Consider the following 25,687-nt stretch of genomic DNA (forward strand, 5'->3'; position numbering starts at 1 on the left):
TTGCATCGTGTTTGTGGTGAAGGCTCATGCTCACTGGCTGAGTGGGCACAGAGAGAGCCACCAGACCACCTACAGAGGATGTTTGTGGGATGCAGGGAAGTTTTTCCAGAAGGCCTCATGCATTAGCCTGTGTCAGTAGCTGAAGTCATGGAATCTTCTTCTTCTAGCGTTTGCCCTTCTTCCGTAGCCAGTCAACAGGTCAGGTTGAAAGCTGTCAGGAGCTGCTTGTTGCTGGCTTTGAAAGTGACTGGGATCCATGTGGATTCAGTCGGCTAGGAAGGATCATCAGTTTCCCCAATGAATGGGTACTCACGGGATGCACCACGAGAAGGTCAATCCAATGCATCCCATGGAATCATTCCTCTTGACTCAAGAAATGTCCCCTGTTAAATATTTGTGGACAAGAGGAAGAGATGTAAATTTGCTGGAATAGAACATTATGGAAAGAAAGTTCAAAGAAACCCCAGGAGGTTGAAATAATAGGCCAATGTGTAATGTATTAGGCATAAACAAAAGGTCATACTGCAATTTTCTTGGGGCTAAGGGGCAGGGATTACCCATAGAGTACAAATTGGGGAAAGTAACTTAATATTGAATATGGATATATATAGTTCCTGAGAAGCTAGAAGCTCAGAATAAACCAAGGATATGATATGGCTGCTACAAAGGTGAATGTAAACTCCTTTCCTGATAAAAGAATTGTTTCCTCAGACTCTTCTATTTTTGGAAGAGGAACTGAATCTCGTAGATTTAGTGCTGGGATCATCTCTTAGCCATGCTTCCTTTGAGGAGAGACCAACAGAATGAAGAGAGGTATAGAAACAACATAATATGAGGAAATGAAGATATTGTATCAAGAAACATGGGGTGAGAATGTCTGTTCTCTTCAAATATTTGAGGCGTTGTCATGGAGAGAAAGGTTGGCAATTTACTCTGACTCCCAAAACTCAGATTGTGGAAGGGCAATGGGACTTCACCTTGTTGTGAAACCTCTTATCACTGAGGGCTTCCCATAGTGAATGGAGCTGCCTGCCTTGTGGTGAATGTGTTTTAGTTGAGGCAGGAACTGGCTTCCTCTTGGCAGGACACTGTAACCAAGTCTTTATACAGAGGAGCAGGACTAGTTGATTGCCAAGTTCTATAATCTCGGCTCTCTGCATTATTTTTTTTTGCCTCCAGGGTTATTGCTGGGGCTCTGTGTCTGCACCATGAATCCACTGCTCCTGGAGGCTATTTTTTTCCCTTTTGTTGCTCTACTTGTTTTATTGAAGTTGTGGTTATTATTGTTATTGATGTAGTTGTTGTTGGATAGGACAGAGGAAAATGAAGAGGAAGGGAAACAGAGACAGAGAGGGGGAGAGAAATACACCTGCAGACCTGCTTTACCACTTGTGAAGTGACTCCCCCACCTGCAGGTGGGAGCCAGGGGCTCAAACTAGGATCCTTACACCTGTCCTTGTGCTTTGCACCATGTGTGCTTAACCTTTTGTGCTGTTGCCTGGCCACTATTTTTGAAAATGCATTGAACTTGTGCACTTTGATGTAACCCCTTTGAGAAACAATTTGGAGGTTACTGAAAACATTACAAATGTACCTACCATATAACTCAACAACTCCTCTCCTTGGCATTTATCCAAAGAACACAAAAACACTTAGCCAGAATGACCTATGCACACCCATTTTTATGGTATTGCCATTTGAAATATCCAACATTTAAAAACAACCCAAGTTTCCAGCCACAGATGAGTTGTCAAAGAAGTTGTGGCATACACACAATAGATTACTACACAGCTGTAAGAAACGGTGACATATTCTCCTTGCTACCACATGGATGGAACTGGAGGGAAACATGTTAAGTGAAATAAGCTAGCAGAGTGAATACCAGATGTGTTCACTCACAGATGAGATCTAAGATACAAAGCAAAGGACAATACAGGACCAAACCTCAATGGACTGTGGTCTATCACTGAAGATTTGAGGACTCAGAAGGCAGAAGGGAGAAGCATTATGGGCAGATAGGGGATCTGAGTCCAATGGTGGAACAAGATGACTGTTCAGTGGAAGGTAAAATGTACTGACATCTATACAGGGGACATGTGGAAATATACTCTTCTGATAGCAGCAATCTTGCAAACCAAAATTCCATCAACAAAGTGATAATGAAGTTGGAAAAAAATCGCATCCAACCCCACAGAAAAGAGTGAGAATTAAAAACACACACACACACACACACACACACACACACACACACACACACACACACACACACACACACTTTGCTCCAGTTTAGGCCACGTACTTTTTTTTTTTTAACCAGAGCACTGCTCAGCTTTGGTTTATAGTGGTGTGGGGGATTGAACCTGGGACTTTGAAGCTTCAGGCACGAGAGACTCTTTGCATCACCATTATGCTAACTACCCCCACATACTTTTTTTAAAAAAAAAATACTAGAACACTACTTAAGCTCTGGTTTATGGTGATGCTGAGGATTGAATCTGGGACATTTTGTGCCTCAGGCATGAAAGTCCTTCTGCATAACCGTTATACTATCTCTCCAGCCTTGAATGCATGTATTGTAAGTGGCCATGAATGAAGTGTGGCCCAAAGTTAAGGTGCTTTCTCAGGTCTTGGAAATCTCGATGTACATGACTGAGCTAATGAATGTATCAGGGATCCCTTTGCTTCTTCTCCCCCTACCTCTGCTCTGTCACATTCATTCTCATTATTTTATTTTATTTTACCTCTGGGGTTATCTCTGAGGCTTTATGTCTGTACTACAAATCCACTTTCCTTGGCCATTTTTTTTTTTTTGCCATTTTATTGGATAGGACAGAGAGAAATTGAGAGAGGAGGGGGAGATAGAAAGGGAGAGACAAAGACAGACACCTGCAGACCTGCTTCACTGCTCGTGAAGCATTTCCCCTACAGGTAGGGATGGGGGCTTGAACCCAGATTCTTACTCTGGTCCTTGCACTTTGTACTATGTATGCTTAACTAGGTGTGCCATTGCCCAGCTCCCATATTTGTAGCTTAGGGACATATTATAGGTCATTAGAGATGACCCTGACAGTCTTATGTCTTCTCTGGAACACGCTGAAATTCCCTAGGTGCAGAATAGAAGAAAACTTTTAGTCTAGACCAATTTCATCCCACTCAGGGATGCCAGAGGCATGAGTCACCGAGCCTTGGGGCTTGGCTGATGGAATTTTCACTAGATGATCTCACTGTGTCTCCTGGAACTCCTTCTATATGCTGGGGACATCCTCAGGGATACTTCTTGGCACCTCATAAATTCCCTCCCAGCACACCTTCTGGATCCTGAACTCTTTGCTGGCTAGCAGTCAGTACACCTCTTTTCCTTAAGATAAAGCACTTCTGTCCCTCCAGCGGTGACAGTCTGTAATCCAGACGCTATTGATTTCTTCACCAGAATGGCACAGGACATGCTTATTATTTGCAAGATCATTTTCAAATATTCAGTAGGGAGAAAAAAAAGATGATTTCTGCCTGAGTGCTCTGCAGAGTAGAAAGATCTGTATGCTGTAATAAACAGGTTAAATTCACCCAGCAGAGCCTTTTTTTTATATTAATAAAGGAGACATTAACAAAACCGTAGGCTAGGAGGGGTACAACTCCACACAATTCCCACCACCCGGTCTCCATATCCCATCCCCTCCCCTGATAGCTTTCCCATTCTCTATCCCTCTGGGAGTATGGATCCAGGGTCATCCATCGTGGGTTGCAGAAGGTGGAAGGCCTGGCTTCTGTAATTGCTTCCCCGCTGAACATGGGTGTTGACTGGTCAATCCATACTCTCAGTTTGCCTCTCTCTTTCCCTAGTAGGGTGGGGCCCTTTTTTTGTTTTATTTTTTCTTATCTGGGCTATACATGCCTGTCTCATCGTGTAGTGAGTTTGAAACACCAGAGTTAAAGGCAGATGCTTGAATGTCAGTTACATCAGTGTCTGAGTCTTGCAGCCCTGTGGCTGGGCAGTGGTCGAGTGCACATGTTACAATGAACAAGGACATGGGTTCAAGCCCTTGGACCTCACCTGCAGGGAGCAAGCTTTATGGGCAGTGAAACAGTGGCCTCTTTCTTTTTCTCTCCCTCCTTCCCTATCAATTTCTCTCCAGAATAAAGTAAAGTAAAGTAAAGTAAAGTAAAGTAAAGTAAAGTAAAGTAAAGTAAAGTAAAGTAAAGTAAAGTAAAGTAAAGTATCCCTGACACCAGAACCCTGGCCAGTCCCACCGGGGAATTTCAGAGGCTCTTAAATCCGGAGGCTTTTGTTTCCTGTCTGCAGCAGGCAACACAGTGGAAAAAACATTAGATAAGGGGAGATTACAAATCCAGATGCCCTTCTGAGCAAGCTGCCCTGAGCTGGGCTGTTTTGCACATTGCTCAGGGGGAGGCCGGGCTGGGGCTGAGTATGGGGAGGTCAGAGAACACACTGGGCTTTTCCTTTGCTTCACCCCCTGCTCCCACCTTCTTTATGCTTTGTGTTTATCTTTTGTGAAGTTGGATTCTTATACATATGGGATTTCCCCACTCCAGGATAATTTTTCCTCTCTGTTATTTTTGTCATGTATTTATTTATTTATATGTTATTATTTTTTATTGTCACTAGGGTTAGTGATAGGGCTTGGTGCTGACACTATGAACCCACCGCTCCTGTTGGCCTTTTTTTCCTCTTCTATTTTAGTTGATAGGACAAAGAGAAATTTATTTGAATTTCTTTAATTAATCTTCTAATTCATTTGCTAGGGCAGGGAATGAATGGGGAGATAGAGAGGAAGAAAGATCTAGCCATACCTACAAATCTGCCTTATAAAGCTTCCACCTGAAGGTGGGGAGCAGGGGCTCAAACTCAGGTCCTCACACATTGTAAAGTGTGCACTCAACCAGGTGTACCACCATCCAGCCTCCTATTTATGTATTTATTGATTTAGAGAGAAAGATCAGAGCACTGTTCAGTTCTGGCTTACAGTGGTGCTGGGGATTCAACCTGGGGCCTTGAGGCCTCTGGCACAAGAGTCTTTTGCAGAACCACTATGCTATCTTCCCAGCCCTCCAAGCCACATTTTTATTTAGATAGACCACATTATTGGAGCTTCTCCCAACATTACAGAACCTCCCATGTGGTGTTGGGGTTTGAACCTGGGCCATGCACATTGCAAGCCATATGCTTTTTTAACATTTCTTTTTATATTTATTTACTTATTTTCCCTTTTGTGCCCTTTTTGTTTTTCATTGTTGTTGTAGTTATTATTGTTGTTATTGACGTTGTCATTTTTAGATAAGACAGAGAGAAATGGAGAGAGGAGGGGAAGGGAGAGAGGGGGAGAGAAAGATAGACACCTGCTACAGACCTGCTTCACAGTCTGTGAAGCAACTCCCCTGCAGGTGGGGAGCCAGAGGCTCGAACTGGGATCCTTACGCTGGTCCTTGCGCTTCATGCCACGTGCGCTTGACCCACTGTGCTACCACCCGACTCCCAAGCCATGTTTTATCCCAGGAGCCATCTCTCTGGCCTTTTGCAGACCCCTAGACTATGTGTTTTAGATATTCCTATCCAAGTCACTTCTGAGCCTTAGTTTCCCTTTAGTGACAGGAAGACACCAAGTAGACCAACAGAGGGACAAGCTAGAAGAACTGGGCACCTCTCCCCTTCTCTCTTAACCTCCTTCTAGAAGAGCACCAAGACCTGAAAAAGCCCTTTCTTCCCTTGATCACAGAGATTATTTCTGTGGCAAATTTTCTAAATTCCAGAAGTCCAGGTTTTTTTTTTTTTTAGTCACAGTCAGCTGCCAGATATTTGAAGGCTTTCCTCTCAGCAGCAGTCTTATCTCATGGGCATTTAGGGACTCCTAAAGGTGGAAGTCTGGAACCCAAAAAGGGATAATTAATTCTAGGAAGATCTGGGCACTTCAACCTCCAGCAGAGAAAACAGAAACAGTAGGCTCCAGTGGATAGTTTGAGAAAGAAAAGGCTCTCTCTGTCTTTCTCTCTGTGTAGTTAAGAAGGTGGTGGTTGCTTTGAGTCTAAATATAGAACCACTTCTCTCAGTGGCTTGAGTACTGGCTGGACAGATAGAGTCCCTCTGTGGTAGGAAAGGGAAGGGCAACAACTGTGCAGTGTGTGTAGACCTCCACAGCAAGGGAACAAAGACCCATAGGAAACCCAGGACCTCTCACTGAACTGCCCAGATGGGCCGTCAAATGTGGTGCTCCTGAGTTTTGTCTCCCAGTTCATGAGAAGCTGGGACATGAGATGAGTGAGCAGTGATTCTGTCTCTCCAGAGCCTCTGTGTGGTCAGGGTTCACCAGCCACCATAACAGATGTGAGAGAAGTGGCTGGAGGGTCAGCTCTTTTCTCAACTAAAACTAGGTCACTCTATCTGAAAAGCAAAAGAGCACTGATATGGCTGATGGGGATAAAATATTGGGGTGTTAGAAAAGTCATGATGTATTTTTCTATGCAAAAATGCATCCTCATCCTGGCTCTTCTAACAGCCCATTATTTGAAATTACTGTCAGCATTGTTTTGGGGATATGGTTCCATTTGCCAGAAATGGCAAATCTGGAAACCTAATCCCTGACCAGGGTGTGGTATACATAGCCCTCTGCAAAGTGCAAATACCACTATAGCTGGGTGATGAAGTGAATTGAGTAAATGTGCTATATTCACTTCTTAGCTTGAATATATGGATCAGGAATTCTCTGGTTTGCTTCAGGTGAATTGAACCAATGGAGAATGTAGTACAAACTTTGAACTGTGTGGCTCACAAAGGAAGATTTTGCGTGACCATTCAGAATGGGAAAACTGTGACAGGGAGAGAGGTCAGGTGGGGGGCTTGAGCTGGGCTCAAGGCTTCCCTCTGCCCCTTAGGACCATCTGTTGATGTGATTAGTGTGTGGTTGGTGGCGTTCACTCCAGCTTTGCAGTGGGTCTGAGTGACTCATTTGAGTTGGTCTCATCCAGGCTAAAGAGGCCAGTGCCAAGAGCCTGCCCTTATTCCACCTCCTACCCCACCCCCACTCCTGCTTCCAGCCAGTCCCCATGAGGCTGTTACTAAGGTAGCTTGTTGGTGTGTTATTCATTCATCTGATGTGTACTTATTTATTTATTTCACCAAAGCATAGCTCATTTCTGGCTTATGATGGTCCTGGGTATTGAACCTGGGATCTTTGGTGCCTCAGGCATAAGAGTCTTTTTTGTATAATCATTATGCTATTTCCCTAGCTATTTGTTTATTTTTAGGTAGAGACAGAAAGGCAAAGAGGCAGAGAGAGGGAAAGAAACTACAGCACCAAAGCTTCCTCCAGTGTGCCTGGGACCAGGCTTGAACCTAGATTGCACAAAAAACAAAGCAGTACACTTAGTGAGCTGCTTCGGGTAGGCATTTTTCCTTCCTATTCCCACCCCATATTTTTATTTAATAGGACAGAGAAAAATAGAGAGGGGGGCGGGGAGAGAGAGAAAGGGAGAGAGAGACCTGCTTCACTGCTTGTGAAGCATCCATGTTGCAGATAGGGAGCGGGGGCTTGAACCTGAGTACAATGTGCCATGTGTGCTTAACTGGGTATGGCACTGCCCAGCCCCCGATACGCTTTCTTTTTTATTTTAACTTACTTTTTTTTGCTACCAGGGTTACCTTGGGTTCAGTGTCTACATGACTCTACCACTCCTGGCACTCATTTTTTTTTTTTTTAATCTTTCCTCTTGGTAGAAGGTGAAAGACAGGAAAAGATAGAAAGGGAGAGTCAAAATAGGAGGCATCAACTGGATTTCCCTGGACAGACGACCCCACCAATGTGTCCGGGAGTCCTGCTTCCCCAGAATCCTACCCCACTAGGGAAAGAGAGAGACAGGCTGGGAGTACGGATTGACCTGCCAATGCCTATGTTCAGTGAGGAAGTAATTGCAGAAGCCAGACCTTCTGCACCCTTTGCACCCTGTAATAACCCTGGGTCCATAGTCCCAGAGGGTTTAAGAACAGGAAAGCTATCAGGGGAGGGGAGAGGATACGGAGTTCTGGTGGTGGGAATTGTGTGGAGTTGTACCCCTCTTATCCTATGGGTTTTTGTCAGTGTTTCCTTTTTATAAATTGTGAAGCTTGCCCCCTACAGGCACTTCCACATGGTGGCCTAGGGCTTGAACCTGGGAACTATGCATAGAAATGTTAATGCTTTACCAAGTGAGCTACCTGTAGCCCCTGAGATGCTGGACTTTGGGAGCAAATAAGTCTTCAAATAAATGGACAGCCCTGCCTCTGAGAGGCTACTGTCCAGTGGTGGAGAAAGGCATGTTTCACTAACCCTGACTCTGTGAGCATAATGACCAGTACCTTGAAGGGAGCCACATCCCCCTCTTGGGCATGTGACAGACAGTCTGGCCTGGCTTGGACCCCCTGCTGGGTCATAGGGACTAGTGGCCAGTGGCCAGAGCAGCTGTCTTGCCAGCTTCCTGTGGACAACTGGGCTTGCCTGTCTCCCAGAGAAGCAGTCTCTGTGGCCCATCCCAGGTGGAAAATGAAACTCAGAGCCTTCTAGTTTTGAGCAATGGATTGCAGTGTTTGATTTAGGGTGCAGGGCCAGACAGACTGCCAACTTTCCCCCTCCGATGGTGTCAGCATGAGCTCAGCTCTCCACACCACACTTCCTTGTCCTCCATCTCAGTGCAAGAAGTCACCGGCTGCAGAATATTCCTGACTGCTTCTTGATTAGCTTATCAATAGAAGATAAATCCAGTGTAACCTGGCTCTTGTACTCAGCATGCTTCCTATGGGTTGCAGATAAAACATACTCAGCTAAACCTGCCCTAAAGGTAGTCAACTATGAATTCAGTTCAGTAACTGTTTGGGTTGTGTCTTGAGGATACAAAGGGTGCTGAGTAGCTCCAGTAACAGGGGGGCACATAGATCCATCACAGATGGTCTCCATGTTTGTCCCTAACCTTGTACTCAGTGTTTCTGTCACCAAGGGAGGCAGGTACTGCCTTACTGTTTATTTTGCTTAAGACAAAGCATAAAAGGAGGCTGTATTATATTTTTTGGCTTGGAAGCTCAATGTTCATAGATAAGCTGAATTCTTGCCATTGGGCTTTTTAACATTATTATTGGTTCAGGGGCTAGGTGATGGCACACCCATTAGAGCATACACATTATCATGTGTGAGAGGACCCAGATTCAAGTCCTGGTCCCCACTGTCAGGGGAGAGAGGGAAATTTCACAAGTGAACTATGCTGCAGGTGTTTCTTTTTCTCTCTCCCTCTTTATTTCCCCCTCACCTCTGATTCTCTCTATCAAAAAGAAAAAAGAAAAAGGAAAAAAAAAAGGTCACAACTAGCAATTGCCCCTGGTTGCAATTAAAGAAAACCAAAACTACTGGCTCATCCCTACAAAATTTGAGAATCCATTTTATGACCTGCACTAGGAGCCATGGTTAATATAGAAAGAAGTAAGACATGATCAGCCTTTGAGGGCCTCCCTGTCTGATGAGACAGCAAGACTTCTGGGCAGAATGGTCATAAACCAAGGGCTGAATGAGTGACTCACAAAGCAAATGCTTAAAGAATAAAGAAGTTGGGAGTCAGGTGGTAGCGCAGTGGGTTAACCGCATGTAGTGCAAAGCACAAGGACTGGCTTAAGGATCCTGGTTCGAGACCCCGGCTCCCCACCTGCAGGGGAGTCACTTCACAGACGGCGAAGCAGGTCTGCAGCAGGTGTCTATCTTTCTCTCCCCCTCCTCTCTCCATTTCTCTCTGTCCTATCTAACAAAAACAATGTCAGTAACAACAACAATAACTACAACAACAATAAAAACAAGGGCAACAAAAAGGAAAATAAATAAATATTAAAATTTTTTTAAAAAGAATAAAGAAGTCAAAGCTATTTTGATAAAAGCCGTTTGGGGGTGGGGGATTCCTGGAGGAGGAGGAGCTACTTACTATTCCCATCATCTGTGATAGCAAGGGATGTGCCTAGTGCTTGACTGTGCCTCAGGTCTGGCCCAGAGCCTGGGGTATAACAGGACTCAAGAAATCCTTTCTGAAGAAATGAGAGGAATTGTCCCTGAAGTCAGTGGGGCTCTAACAGGTAGAAGGAAGAGAGGGTCACAAGAAATGGTTCCTTGCTGGGACTATAGGAGGGACGAGTGCCCACATGGCAGCAAGAAAAGCTCACTGGCTGGAGAAAGGGAAGGAAAGAATGTAATGGGGTAGATGGAAAAGGGCCGTGACTGTGAGCTTGGGGCACTGGACAGCAAGGGATCAATTTTGGGCAAGACACCAGAGCTGCATTGGCTGTGAAGAGTAGCTGATTTGTCCTCACTGAAGCCAGGCACAGCACCTCTGTGAAAAGTCTGAATCACGCCATGGCACACCCAGCTGCAGCATAATGGGAAGGTGATGGGCAGAGCGGGTTCCCAGAGTGAAAGAGAGGGATGGATGGGGAGTCGGGTGGTGGCGCAGTGGGTTAAGCGCACATGGCACAAAGCACAAGGACGGGTGTAAGGACCCTAGTTCGAGCTCCCGGCTCCCCACCTGCAGGGGAGTCACTTCACAGGTAGTGAAGCAGGTCTGCAGGTGTCTATCTTTCTCTCCTCCTCTCTGTCTTCCCCTCCTCTCTCCATTTCTCTGTCCTATCCAACAATGATAACATCAGTAACAACAACAATAAAACAACAAGGGCAACAAAAGGGAATAAGTGAATAAATATAATATTAAAAAACATTAAAGAAAGAGAGAGGGATGGATGGTGGCTTGAGATCTGCCTGCTACGTGGGGGGCTCTGGTGATGTAAAGAGGAAGGACAGGAAAGGAAGACAAGGGCGTGTTTGGGCTGAGGTATTGAGGAAAGCAGTGAGCTGGACGTTAGGAAGATTAATCAGTATCTGCAAGGCCATTTTTTTTTTTTAATTTTACCTACTGGAGCCTTGTGCCTGTGTGATTCCACTGTTTCCAGCAGACTTTCTGTTTCAGTTCTTGTTTAATTTCAGATAGAGATAGAAAAAGAAAGGGAGATCAAGAGAAAAAGGAGAGACACTATAGTACCACTGTACCATTCATGGAGTTTCCATGGTGCTGTGCGTGATGCCCCCATGTGGTGATCAGGGGATCAGACTGAGGCTTGTGAGCTTGGTGATATGTGTACTCTACCAGTGAGCTATTTCCCAGAATCTCATCAGGCCATTTTTTTAAATTGTGTTTTTATTTATTTAAGACATTATTGGGCTGCTTCTACCTGGAAGCAGCCTAAATGCCCATTAACTGATGACTGGCTAAGGAAGTTATGCTCTGTCATCAGAAATGATGGTATTGTGTCCTTTTGGTCAGAATGGATAGAGCTGGAAGTGATTGTGCTTAGAGAAATAAGTAAAGAGACTTGTGAGAACTATGGTGGTTACCTTTGGGAGGTGGGAGGTGAGGGTGGAACTATACTCTGTAATCTCACAGTCTTGTAACTGACTACTAATCATAAAATAAAATTAAAACAAAAAAGTTATTGGGATTAGGTGGCAGCATACCTGGTTAAGTGCACACATTGCAGTGCTGAAGAACCCAGGTGCAAGCCCCCAGTCTCCACCTGCAGGGGGGAAGCTTCACAAGTGGTGAAACAGTGCTGCAGATGTCTCTCTTTCCCTCTCCCCTTTCCCTCTCAATTTCTCTCTCTCCATCCAACATATATAAGCACATTTTTTTTTAAAGTTACTTATATGCCATTGTGGTGGTGGTTCCAGGGCCTCTCACAAGTGTGACCTCATTGCTCCTGGACAGACCTTTTCGTGGTATTTACTTCACAGAGACGGACACAGAGAGAGAGATACCACACCACAGTAGCTTTCTCCTGTGCCTCCCCAAAGGTGCCAGGGTTCAAATCAGGGCCTTATGCATGGCAAAGCACATCTCTGCTAAGTGAGCTGCCTCCTGGCCTCTAAAAAGTATTTTTGTTTGGTTTTGCTTTTGCCACCATGGTTATTGCTGGGGTTTCATGTCTGCATACCTCCAGCATTTTTTTTTTCTTTCCCCTAGACTGGGGGTGAGAGATAGGAGGAGAAACACAGTAGTGCTATTCCTCTGCTCATGAAGCTACCCCCCTCCAGGTGCACTACAGAAGCTTGAACTCAGGTCTTGCATGGTACAGTGTAAAGATCTGCAACATGAGCTACTTGTTGGTCACCAAGGTTCACTTTGTTATTATTATTTTTAAATATTTTTATTGCCACCAGGAGCATCACTGGGGCTCAGTGCCAGCACTTAAGAATTCACTGCTCCTGACAGCCATTTCCCCCCACACACACACTATTTTATTTGATAGAGACAGAGAGAAATTGAGAGGGGAGGGAGGGAGGGAAAGAGAGAGAGAGGGAGGGAGTCCTACAGACCTGCTTCACCACTTGTGAAGTGGCCCCTCTGCAGGTGGAGAGCAGGGACTTGAATATGGGTCCTTGTGCATAGTAATGTGTGTGCTTAATTGGGTACACCACCACCCAGCCCCAATTTTACTTTTTTAAATAACAATGTACTGAAAGCAGACTCCTGAGAACATGATGTCCCTAGCTGCTAGCCAGCAGGAAGGGGCTGCAGCAGAGTTATCAGAGGTCACAGATGAGAAACAACAGCCACAGATCTGGATTCTGGTGTGTGTCCCTGTCATGGTCCTCTCCACCCACCCTGGGTGCCTGGGATGACATCTCAGGTGGGAAGTCCTGGGACAGCTTCTAGCCTGGAGGGAAGGAGGTGTCCCTAGGCCAAGTGATGACTGATACAAGTATGTCTGCGTGAGGGGACGTGTGTTATGTATTCATGTTACAAAGTGAATCTCGTTGCCTTGTTCCCTTGCTGCCTCTGACGCAGTCCCCACTTCAATTTTCAAATCGATGGTGTTTTCCCCCTTGATGATAGCCACAAATGGTAGAATTTATAAGTCATAAGTCATATACAGATGCTGCAAATGTGAAATGTTCTGGCAGAAGACTGGCAGCCCCAGCCCCTGGTGAGCCTTCTTTACCTTTCTCCATCGGCTCGGTAGACAAAACAGGGCAGGCTCGCTTTTTCACTTTCCTCCTTTGGGAGGCATGTGGTAACCACTCCCACCAACTAAGACCTTCCACCACTACCACCAGACGTGATGAACTCAGAGCAGGACAAGTCCAGAAAGTTCTGGGAATTCTTTGGAGGAAGATATTTCAGAGATCTGGATGAACTGTGGTCTCTGGCAAGAGGGGCAGTGTTCAGACTGTGATTTGGATATTAAGAGCTGCCAGATGCCTTACCAATTTCTAGGCTATTTGGCTTCAGGCCGAACCAGCAAGTTAGAGAGCTCCTTGTTAGAGAAGAAAAATGTGCATTTGTGTGTATTCTAATGGTTACATCCTCTCTTTTAGTGGTTAAACTTGTGGGGGGAGAATTCTAGTCCTTGTGGTTACGGAAGGGATTCCAGAGCAGTGAAGTCAGAGAAGGGTTGTGTGTGTGTGTGTGTGTGTGTGTGTGTGTGTGTGTGTGTGTGTGTGTGTGTGTGTGTGTAAGTGTGTGTGTGTGTGTGTGTGTGTGTGTGTAAGTGTGTGTGTAAGTGTTTTGCTACAAAGCCAGCTCTGCACAGCCTAGAGGTTGAATGGGTGCCATGATGGGCTTTCCTGCTGCTCTGGCCTGAGAACAGCAGCTGCCAAAAAAAAGGGCATGTTCTCCCTGCACGTCCACACTAGTCTGACTCATGGTGGTGGACTTCAAATGCGCATAGTACTGGGCAGGCCTAGGAGAGACTGACCAGAAGGCTAAGCTCTGGGCCTTGTCCCTCTGGGTCAGCTTCCCACCAGCCCATGGACGGAGCATGGGTGGGAGGAACAGGACTGTGTAGAGACCATGGGTTCAAGACCTGGGTCATCCATTGGCCTTTTCATAGATTGTCATGGGAATTGACTGAAGACATGGACACAAAGCTCGTACCCAGAGCCTGCTGGGTGATAAATCAGTGCTGGGCAAGTAACCCTGTGATCAATACTTGTCAGAGGAGACGGGAGAAGCCTGCCAGGTCCCATGGAGGGGGGGAGATCAGATGTGAACAAATTCACTGGATCTGAACCTGTTGGCCAGGAAGAACTTTGTTTTGTGGAGAGAGAAGAGAAGTTGTTCCCTTTGGAGGGGATGGCAATGGGGACCCTCCCCGGATACTCTCCAGGGGCTATGGAGGGCTGGTCAGTTCTTCTAGACTGCTTCTACATCATGTGACACACATATACTCCCTCAGAAATAGTCTCCACATCCATGGAGGGACCCACAGAGCTCTGTCATGTGTGTCACCACACACCTACAGAGACATACACCAGTACAGAAATACATAGTTTGGTGGAAGAACAAGGGCAAGAACCCCTGGTTCTAGAATATTCTCTAACCTCAGTCACTTGTCTTCACATGCTGGAGCCCATCTGTTTTCTCCCTTCAGTCATTCTTCTTTTGAGGAGACCTAGACCTGATCAAGAGAGGATCCTGTAGGGGGCTGGTGAGCTAGCTCACCTGGGAGGGCACCTGCTTTCCCATTCTTGAGACCAAGTCATTATGGTTTCTCTTTCTCTAACAGAAAATGTCTGCCTGGGTGCCCCTTGTGAGTGGGGTGAGGAGCAGGGGATCTATGAATGGGAGAAAGTCAGCCCAATCTGCCTGCCCTGCAAAGCCCAGGGCTGACGCAACAGTAACTTTCCTTCTGGCCATGACACAGCACACGTGGAGCTCTGGGCTGACTCTGTCCAGCATCCTGGTGGCACAGGTCCCTGCGGCCTGAGTGGAGGCAGTAGGAAAACCAGGGCCCGAGCTGGCCAGCATACTCCTGCCACCAGCAGCCTTCCTTCCACTCAGCCTTCGGGGGAGTGGGGCCAAATGTCATCACTCATGGCCTACATACTTTCCACTGCTCTGCAGGATCAGGAAAGAGAGCCCTGGCCTTCCTCCCGGGAACTGCTGGTGGGGAGGCTCCTATCCCTGGGTACCTAAATAATGGCCCTGTTCACCCTTGAGGCTCATTTGCATCCTGGCTGGACAGGGGCTGGGCCAGGTTCCCCCAGCTGGTCTTCAGCCATCCCTCCACCAAAGATGCTTCAAGGGTGAATTAAGCTAGAGCCAGCCAACTTTCTCCTCTGTAAAGTGGGGTGACAGCAGCCAGAGTGTCTCCTGTTGTCTCTTACAAATTAAGTGAGAGGCACAGTAGGTGCTTGGTGGGGTTCAACCCTGAGTGGCTGTTGATAGTATAGTGTGATTCTGAGTTGAGACTTGCAGCTGGAGGTGCAGGAAGGATCAGTGAGAATGGGATGCCTTGACCATTGTCACATGGGTGCCATCAGTCAAGGAACAAAGTAAGAGGGGCTAGGGAGAGGGCACACCTAAGACAGTAGTACACACATTACCATGCTAAGGACCCAGGTTTGAGCCCACCTTCGAGGGAGAAGCTTCAAAAGCAGTGGAGCTGTGCTGAATGTATATATCTCTCCTTTGTGTCTCTCCTCCTTCCCCCCCTTTTATTTTTGGGATCTCTCTCTCTCTCCCTTTCTGTCACTTTCTGCTGTTTCTCACCCTCTATCTAAACAAATGTCCACATGAAACAGTGTAGTGATGTAGGCACTGAACCCAAATGATAACCTTGGTGACAAAAAAAGGAAGAAGAAGGAGAAGGAGGGGAAGGGGAAGGAAGAAGGGGGGAGGAGGATAAGGAGGAAGAGGGAAACAAGTTAAGCAAAGTGTTTTGGGAAGCTCTCTGAGAGGCAAGTTCTGTAGCAGATTGGCAGAAGGAAGAATGAAAGAGAATGGAAGCTGGGACCCGGGGAGTCTCTAGTGAGAAGGTGGCAGCTCCACAAACAGGAGCAGAAAGAGGAGGCACTGGAAGTGAGTGATTCTGAGGGCATCTCCATCATGTGAAAGCAGATTGGGTGAGCCTTGGAGAAACATAAAAGGCACCACTGTCACTCTGGAATACCCCCCCCCCAATTCCTTTTATCCAGGTGTCCCTTGTCTTTCTACCAGACCCCTGGGACCAGAAAGGAGGCATCCTGCAGAGGTTAGGGGAGGAGAATCCCTCCCAGCTTCTCCCTCTATCTTTAATTCACTGCTACAGAAAGATAAGTACATGGGGGGAGGGGGTCTAGGAGGGCTTTGCAAAAGACATTGAGGCTTCCAGAGTCTTCTTGCCCTTGTCATGTATCTGTCTCCACCTCCTGGTCCCCAGAAGCCTTTTGTTGCAGGCCTAAGACATTGCACACAAGTCTGTCTTCCATCATAAAATTTTATTTTCCTTCTTTCTTTCCTCCCTTCCTTCCTCTGTCTCTTCCTTTCCTCATTCCTTACTCTTTCTTTCTTTCTTTCTTTCTTTCTTTCTTTCTCTCTCTCTCTCTCTCTCTCTCTCTCTCTAATTTCCACCAGGGTTATCACTAGAGCCCAGTGCCAGCACTATGAATCCTTTGCTCTTAATGGCTATTTTTCCCCCTTCCTTCCTTCCTTTCTTCCTTCTTTCTCTCTCCCTCTCTCTCTCTGTCTCTCTCGATAGGACTGAGAGAAATTGAGGGAAGATAGAGGGAGAGATAAAGAGAGACATGTGCAGACCTGCTTCACCATGAAGTTTTCCCCTATAGGTGGGGATCGAGGGCTTGAACCTAGGTCCGTGGCCACACATTCCACTATGTGTGCCACTGCCTGTCCTCTACTCTGGGATTTTCTCATTGAGGAATGCCACCCTTAGGACCACTAGCCCCCTGCAGTATTTGAGGCTCAGTGGGGACAAACATAGTTTGGCATAAAGTGTAAAATCCAAATTATGTTACTATAGAACATGAAAATCCAAAGAACACTTTCCACCACCACCACCCCTTTCCTTGAGAGGAAGAGGGACAGGAACAGAGTGTGGATAGATACCATAGCACCAGAGCTTCCTCTGATGCTATGACACCTGCTGTGTAGTGTCAGGGCTCAGTCTGAGGTGCATGACCTATTTGGTGAGCTGTGTCCAGCCCCACTTTCTCTCTTCTGCCTTCATGTTGAAACCCCTGCAGGAGGAGGCTGCTGTCTCCCTGCTCTCCAGCTTTAGGGTAGGACTTGGAGCAGCTGATGGGCTGCCCATCAGCTCACCTGCCCCAGGTGACTCCTAGTCTTCCTCTCAGTCCCTGTAACCATATTGCCTTTCACACAGGGCTTTTTAGCCGTGGCCTTATGGGGTCTGCTCACTTGAGTGACCTAACCCCCTATAAGGCCTGAGGGGGTCGGGGCTTTTAGAGTACCAGCCTGTGGACCCAAAGATGGGCCAGGTATCTGGCGCCTTTCAACAGTCAGGCCAGGCAAGTCATCCCATCTTTCTCTCTCCTCCTTCCAGAACCTGAACATCCAGGTAGAGGACATCCGCATCCGGCCCATCCTGGCTGCTTACCGCAAGCGCACACCCGTGACAGAGGGCTACGTGGAGGTGAAGGAGGGCAAGTCCTGGAAGCAGATCTGTGACAAGCACTGGACACCCAGGAACTCACATGTGGTCTGTGGCATGTTCGGCTTTCCTGGGGAGAAGATCTACAACACCAAAGTGTACAAGTAGGAGGAGGCTCTTGCTATAGGCCTCAGGCAAAGTGGGGTGCTTCCTGCTTCATCTGAGGAGGGCACTGCACACTCACTAACACTGACCTATACTCTGTGGGGATATTTGGATCCAGGGTGGCAGGGGCCCACAACATGTAGCCACCAAAGGTGAGGCTGGTGTGTCATGGACAGAAGAACCCAGCAGCACCAGGGTTCACCTAGAGCTTTGGCCAGCGAATCCTCAGACTCCAGAAATAAGGCAGATAGGAGCCCTACTTATTTATTTCTTTTTCTTTTGTGTTTAATAGTGGTTTATAAGATTGCAAGTTTACAGGGCATAGGATAGGGAAGATAGCCTAATGGCTATGCAGAAAGACTTTCATGCCTGAGACCACAGAATTCCAGGTTCAGTCTCTTGTACCACCATAAATCAGAGCAGGGAAGTGCTGGTAGAAAGAAAATAATGTTTTTTTTTCTTCTGGCAAAAGCTTACTTGGGTAGTGCACTGCTTTACCATGGTTGCCACCCAGGTTCAAGCCCGCCCCCATGGCATTCAGGGAATCTTCAGCACTGTGGTCTCTTTCACTCTTTTTGCCTTTCTGACTCTACTGAATATAAAGAAAACAGAGCAAAACAAATAAAACTACAAGGCAAAGTTCCATATCACACCTACCACCAAAGTTCTATGCCCCCACTTTTCTAAGGCTAGCCATGAAGTCTTGGAGATAGTTTGTTGGCTTCTGCTTGTTAGTTACCTTGTTTTGCAAGTTCGTGTGTTTCGGTTCTCTAGATTCCATATATGAGTGCTACTATCAGGTGTGTCATTTATTTAATTACTTCAATAAGCATAACTACCCCAGATATCTCTGATATCTGATTACTGTAAAAAATGGCGACTAATTCCTAGCACTGCTAAAATGGTATCATCTGTTTTCCATCTACACCATGCCTCGGCCTTGCGTGAGCTTAATGTGCAGCTTGGCAATACGAGAATCCGGCATGAAGCCCAGCCAGTCTATCTTGGCGTTACTCTCGATCGCACTCTGTCATTTCACAAACATCTCATAAAAACTGCAGCAAAGGTGGGCGCGAGGAATAACATCATTGCAAGACTGGCCAGCTCCTCATGGGGCGCGAGTGCTTCCACACTACAATCATCATCTCTGGCATTATGCTATTCCACTTCAGAATACTGTGCCCCAGTATGGTTCCGTAGCCCCCATGTCCACTTGGTCGATTCCAAATTATATTCCTCCATGAGGATAATTTCTGGAACCATCCGTTCCACCCGGTTCCATGGCTGCCAGTTCTTAGCAACATCGCCCCGCCAGATATTCGTCGGGATGCGGCATCATCTAAGTTCATTTCCCACGTCTACACTCGACCGGACCTGCCAATATACGCGGATATCTTTGCCCACCCTGTTCAACGCTTGACGTCTCGTCAGCCAATCTGGTCCCCTACGCCTACACTGAACTTCTCTGTTCCAGTCTCTTGGAAACAGAGCTGGCAGTCAGCTGAGGTAAAGAACAAACACCTCATCACAGACCCCTGCAAGCGTCAACCCGGCTTTGACCTAGCACGTTATGATTGGGCCCTCCTCAATCGCTATCAAACAGGCCATGGCCGGTGCGCCGCTATGTTCCATCGCTGGGGAGCCAGAGACGACCCGAACTGCCCCTGCGGCTCCAGACAGACTATGACCCACATAGTTAATGACTGCCACCTCTCTAGATTCAAAGGAGGTCTCAAAACTTTACATCAGGCTCAACCTGATGCTGTTGACTGGCTACGGAAGAAGGGCAAACGCTAGAAGAAGAAGAACTATCCCTTGATCTGTTTAAGCAGAAAAGAGCACAGGTCTAGCTTGAATCAGAAAATTGAAGGATGACCTCTATGTTCCCAGACTCATGAGCCCACGAATGGAGGAGACACCAGGACCCCTAGAGCAAGGATCTCCTGTATCCCTAGTGGGAACTCACCACAATGTCACATACTGCTGAGGATCCAGGATGTCACTGAGGCCCAGTAGCAGTCATAAAGGGGACTTGGGGGCTTAAGGGGACAAAGGGGCCTGGCTCAAGTCTTTCTCATAGTGGGTTCTGTGGGTTCTGGCCTTTACTGCACAGTTGTTCCCTCAGTTTCAGAACATGTTTATTTTAATTAATTTTCACCAGAGCACTGCTCTGTTTCATCTTATGATGGTGTGAGGATTGAATCTGGGAATTTGGAGCCTCATGCATGAGAGTCTCTTTGTATAACCATTATGCTATCTCCCTACCTTCCCTACAGGCCCAGCTTTCCCCTTGATTGGAGGAGAGCCAGAGGACTTCTGGTTGATTGACCCATTTATTTTATATATATAGAAAACACTCACATTTATTTATGAGATAGCAGGGGTTAAGGAGAGAGAACCAGAGCACCACTCTGGTACATGTGATGCATGTGATCAAACTCAGGACCTCATGCACTGTCCGTTGTGCCACCTCCCAAGCCACGAGGACTTTTTGCCTTTAATGGAATCAGTCAGCCAGCTCATGGCTCTTCCTGCTGCCCCTCTAAAGTCCTGAACATAGCGTTCTCATGTCAGCTGCCCATTTGGTCAGAGGCTGTCCCCTAGCTCTCTCACTTTTGCAGTTGTCAGGCCTGAGGTGCGTTGCCTACCTTCCCACCTAGCCAGCCCTCTGAGAAGGAGGAGGGAGAGGAGGAGGGAGAAGAGGAGGGGACAGCATTCTTCTGAGCTGATGTAAGGGGAATGCTGGGCAGAGGGGAAGGAAAAGTGTGTTTCAGGGACATTGTGTGTGCTATGGCCACCACTAAATGCTGAGCTCAGTTTCTCTGATGGGGGTACAGGAGTTGTTTAGTGAAAGTTGGAAGTCAAAGGCAAGCCAGTGAGATTTGGCTAGGCCTATGCAGCAGACACCCCCAAAATAAGTTCTCCCTCCTTACAGGGGGTGGGAGTGGGTTGGTGTCATGTGAATCAAGCCAGGGATCCTGTTTAGGGCTACACGTTTCTCTCTATCTCTTTACCTTCCCCATTCCTCTCAATTTCTTGCTGTTTCTATCCAATAAATAATAAATAAAATACATTATTTATTTAAGTCACAAAAGAGAAAAAAAAAAAAGAAAGCTCGGGTCTAGAACAGATTATGGGCCTTCCTAGAATGTGATCAGAGGATAACTCCAGCCTCACTAGTTTCGAGGGGAAGTTTTTTTTTAAAAAATATTTTATTTATTTATTTATTTATTTATTCCCTTTTGTTGCCCTTGTTTTATTGTTGTAGTTATTATTGTTGTTGTCATAGTTGTTGAATAGGACAGAGAGAAACGGAGAGAGGAGGGGAAGACAGAGAAGGGGAGAGAAAGATAGACACCTGCAGACCTGCTTCACCACCTGTGAAGCGACTCCCCTGCAGGTGGGGAGCCGGGGTTCGAACCGGGATCCTTATGCCCGTCCTTGTGCTTTGCACCACCTGCACTTAACCCGCTGCGCTACAGCCCAACTCCCCAGGGGAAGTTTTGATAAGCTTGATGGCCAAGTCTTCCACCATCATAATTTCCACTGGAAGGCAAGTTATCATTTATTTAGCATGTGAAACTATTCTCATTGCTTCTTGAAGAACTTGTGCCTTTAATCTTGCATGTCATCTGGGTGAGTTCAGCATTCAATTTGTACTGCTCCTTAACAGGGAAATAAAGACAAGGAATGACAACCAGTCATGATGAAATGATCTGAAGAGTTTGAATAAACAGCCACTCTGCTGTGCTTAGGACTCAGGGTTTCCTGGAGCCAGGGGTCTCCTCTCTCTCTCAGGTCTCTTTTTGTGTTGTGTCTGTAGGTTTTAGTCTCATCTCACTGCTGTGAATCATCCCTTCTCTCCTAGGATATAAAATGACTTTAGGACAGTTTGGTAGATCCAGTCTTCCCAGTCCTTCTTTCCAGAGCTCAGAGTGATGCCCAGTCTTAACTGAGGTACTTGGCTTGAGCAGGCATCATGTAGAACCCTGTCTATGGAGCAGGACTGAGCTCAGGAAGCAGGTACCATGTCCATTTAGTGCCCCAGAAGCCAGCCCAAAGCTTGGCTCAGGTCAGCTACCCTGTGCTAGCTGTGGAGGAAATAAGGCTGCCATGTTGCCCTGCTCACATGCCCTTCCTGCCTTCCGCAGAATGTTTGCTGCCCGGAAGAAACAGCGCTATTGGCCATTCTCCATGAACTGTACAGGCACAGAGGCCCACATCTCCAGCTGTAAGCTGGGCCCGCAAGTGTCCCTGGACCCTGTGAAGAATGTCACTTGTGAGAATGGGCTGCCGGTTGTGGTGAGTTGTGTGCCTGGCCAGGTCTTCAGCCCTGATGGACCCTCCAGATTCCGGAAAGCCTACAAGCCAGAGGTGAGACTGGGGCAGGAGGTGTTGCCATTGGGGTGGAGTTGGCTAGGGCAGGGAATTTTGGAAGAGAGTGAGGCAACTTGGCCTGACTCACACTTCCTAGAGAGCATGGGGGCAGAGGACACCTGCCTGGGCTGCCTCATCTGTAGATGCTACCTTGAGGTGAGAAGCATCCAGGTCCCTGCCCCAAGTAATTACCCCCATGTTACCTCACACCATAGCAGCTCTGCTGGGATACTCAAGCTCGACCTATGGAGGATAAAGACCAGGCAGATAGAAATCCCCGTGGACAGTCTCAGGCTCTGTTATAGTGTCTTTCATGCACTGTGTGTTGCCCCAAGGCTGGGTGGGAAGACACCTTATGTCCAGAGAGGAAAGCATGCTGGGGTTGTTGGGGATGGGACACAGCTATCAGCATCACAGAAAAGCAGTAATACATAATTTTGAATAGGCCCTGGCTGGTGAAAACTTGAAAATGCTTTCACTAGCTAGGAAGTGGAAACCTGCTATCACTGTGCTCAAGTCATCTTTACCCACTAGGCGTGGTGTGTGTGTGTGTGTGTGTGCGTGTGCGTGTGCGTGTGCGTGTGTGTGTGTGTGTTTAAGATCCATGGATGTACATCTGCTCACATAAATTAATTCCTCTTCCCCTCACTCCAGGGTACTGAGTATTTGGACATTGCATGACCCCAAGCACAGCAGACTTGATGCCTCCTCTGACAATAAGAAATGTGCTATTCTGTCTTCCTTTGAAAAATCACTGAGACAATTAGCCTTTCTTTCTCCTATCCTTCTACTTCTTTATCTTTTTTCTTTCTTTTTTTAAAAATTTTTATTTCCACTGGGATTGTCACTAGGGTTCAGTGCTGGCATGACTCCACTATTCCTGGCAGCCATCTATTTCTTTTCTCTAGATAGAGTGACAGACAGAGATGGAGAGAGAGAGAGAGAGAGGGGAAACTATAGTACTGCTCCACCATAAATCCCTCTTCCTGTAGGCCATCCCATAGGCAATCAATATCAGGCTAGAACCTGGATCCTTGTGCTTGGTGTAGCATGTGTTCTCCACTGGGTGGGCCGACTACCAGCTCTCTGCCCTTCTAATTTCACAGATCCATCCAAAGGCTTCTGTGATGCTCTGCTGTTGGGCAGTATGCAGGCTCCCCCCTGCTGAATGCTGTGGTCTATTTACATAATCGCTGTTTTACCTGAGAACCGCCCTGCCTGCAGGGTACTGGTTTAATCCCACTGGTTAGAACTCTGTTTTCGCTCCACCCCCTCTCCTAGTCACCCTGTTTTCCACCACTAGTTTGCACTCTCTTTTTGCTCCACCCTCTCTACGTCACACCCTACCACTTCCTTCCTGGAGAGTATAAATGCAGATGAATAAAGCCATTGCATTGCATTGCACTGCTTCCCAGCTCAGCCATGAGTCCCTGGTCGTCTCTCTCCTGCCCGTGAAGCTAGCCCGGCATCTGGCACCTGAGTAGGGACTGGCACTCTGCAAGCCACTAATGTGGGCAGGGTGCTGGGTGGGGATAGCATGTGGGTAGAGGAGGGGGAGGGCAGGGCAAGCGGGCATTTGGTCATTTATTAGGGGATGATTCCTTGTGCAGAGTTATATCTTGCTACTCAGTACTCAGCACCCTGACTTGGGTGAGTTCCAAGTCAGGGGTGAGAGGGGAGAAGAAAGTATGTCACCAGGTCTAGGTGACGTGGCAGGTGTGGAAGTCTATCCCCCACCTAGGCTGCATCTTTCTGTTCTCTCCCTCTCCTCTGCTTTCTCCAGTCTGCCTACTCCTAATCATCTAAAAGCCTGCTCTAGAAACACTCCCTCAGTACAACAGGGAAGCCAGGGCAGGAGCCTGATCAGCCACATCAGTCCCCCACTCCTCCACCCCCCACAGGCTGGGGATGATGGATTTAGATAAAAGATGACGCCTTACACTAGGGTGGGGAGTGAACACAGCCAGACCAGCTGTCAGAGGGTGTGGGACTGTCGGGAACAGAAACCTGGCCCTGAACCCTCAGTCCTCACAAGGATCTCTAAAGTGAACAGCCTGACCACATAGCACATGGGGGCAGTTGGGTGACACTGCACAGGTGGGCAGTGTCCCAGAGCCCCCCAATACCCTCACTTGGCCTTGCCATATGACTTTATAGGTGCATGCTTCCTGCTGCCTCAGCCTCTGAGCTTTGTTCATGGACCACCTGGAGCTCCAGGTCCTGCCATGTGGAGATTCCTCTTGGTGTAGAATGGAGGTCACAATGCCTGACATTACTTTCCCCCCTGCTTTCTTCCTTTCCTGTGTGGCCAACTGAGTCTCCCCAGCCAGTCTCGTGACTGTGCACACTGCCCTCATTAAGCATGGGGCATGGGTAGCATTTGACTAGAGAACTCAGAAAAGTGGGAGGAGGTCACAGTCTATAGCAAACAGGGCCTGGGGATGGCAGTTGTATTTGTTAAGTGTTTTTAAAACAAAGACTCCTGAAGCCATAGGTGTTTTATATACAACCTGTCCTGTTGCTTCTCCTTCAAGTGCAGGGCTCTGGGCAGCCCCCTGGGTCTGTGAACCTGGATGCTGTCAGGCACAGGGGCAGTAGGTGGCAAAGAGTAAAGTGGCTGAGTGGGGCCCTCAAGTAGGGAGTTGTAGACACAGGCTCCCTTTGAGGCCTTGGCCTTCTAAGTTATAGGGGAGCTTAACAAGCTCTGCCTTCCACCAGATCAGATTGTCAGAGCCTTTGGGGCAAGGTGACAGAGGCACAGGGCAGATGTCAGACCCATAGCTCTGATCTGACTGAACTCATCCAGCACAGCTGTCCTGTCACTCGAATTCTGTTCTCAGACAAAGAAATGTCAGCAACAATTTGGAGTCCTGGAGCTTTCTGAGTCCCTCATCCAACACATACACACATACAAGAACACAGATACAGGCACATAAAAACATACAGGCAAGCACACATATGTGTACACATATATACAGACATAGACATGTACAGAGTTGTACACATATAAACACGCGCAGAAGGCACACAGAAAGGCTACACATATGCACATGTGCACAAATGAAAAACCACATATACATATGTATAAACACAGATATGAGTACATGATGACATACATGTATAGACAAATACAGAATAAACATGTGCATACATGTGTGCCCATATGCACATACATAGGCACACATGCATGTATCTGCATGCACAGGCACTGGTGCAAAACAGAGTGTGGGCAGATGGAGCCCAGTGATGGGGCTCCTGTGCTGTAAGGTGGGTGTGGTCAGGGGGTTCCAAAGGCTGGTGGGGAGAAGTGGGTCTCTCTCTTGTGCTGTTAAATATCCTCCATGAGGTGAGAAAGGCTTTCAGGTAACTAGTGAGCAGTTAGAGATGTCAGTTAGCTGCCCCCATCCCCATCTCTGCCAATCTGAGGAGTCTGCATGCTTTGAAAAGTCAGCTGATTTATCTTGGGGTATAATCTTGGTGGTGGAAGTAGGGGTGGTGACTAGCATGAACCTGGAAGTAGGACAAATGTGGACCTAAGCCTGTGTGAGCCCTTCTGCAGCCTGGCAGTGTCTATTCTCAGTCCTGGCCCTCTCAGTAATGGGGCTCCCTCTTCCTCCCTCCCCCTCTCACTGAAGCCACTGGTGGAGTCTCCAGCAGGGCTGGCCATACCCCTCATATTAGCACGGTGAATTATGATTGATGCGGAAACCTGCAGGCTCTTGTGAGAGGAGTTAGAGCTTGAGGCATGAATGA

At 47.3% G+C, this 25,687-nt stretch overlaps 1 protein-coding gene across 3 annotated transcripts in view; it reads left to right on the top strand.

Annotated features, from left to right (window-relative positions):
- The window catches only part of LOXL2 (lysyl oxidase like 2), a 125,560-nt gene that overhangs the window by 59,622 nt on the left and 40,251 nt on the right, over window positions 1-25,687 (top strand). For all 3 annotated transcript variants that reach the window (XM_060178869.1, XM_060178870.1, XM_007538794.3), the window contains 2 exons: window positions 17,345-17,556; window positions 21,709-21,931. In XM_060178869.1, coding sequence (XP_060034852.1) covers window positions 17,345-17,556; window positions 21,709-21,931 — 435 coding nt within the window. The remainder of the gene's footprint in view (window positions 1-17,344; window positions 17,557-21,708; window positions 21,932-25,687) is intronic.

The sequence above is a fragment of the Erinaceus europaeus genome, chromosome 19 (assembly GCF_950295315.1).
Source record: "Erinaceus europaeus chromosome 19, mEriEur2.1, whole genome shotgun sequence".
Classification (NCBI taxonomy): domain Eukaryota; kingdom Metazoa; phylum Chordata; class Mammalia; order Eulipotyphla; family Erinaceidae; genus Erinaceus; species Erinaceus europaeus.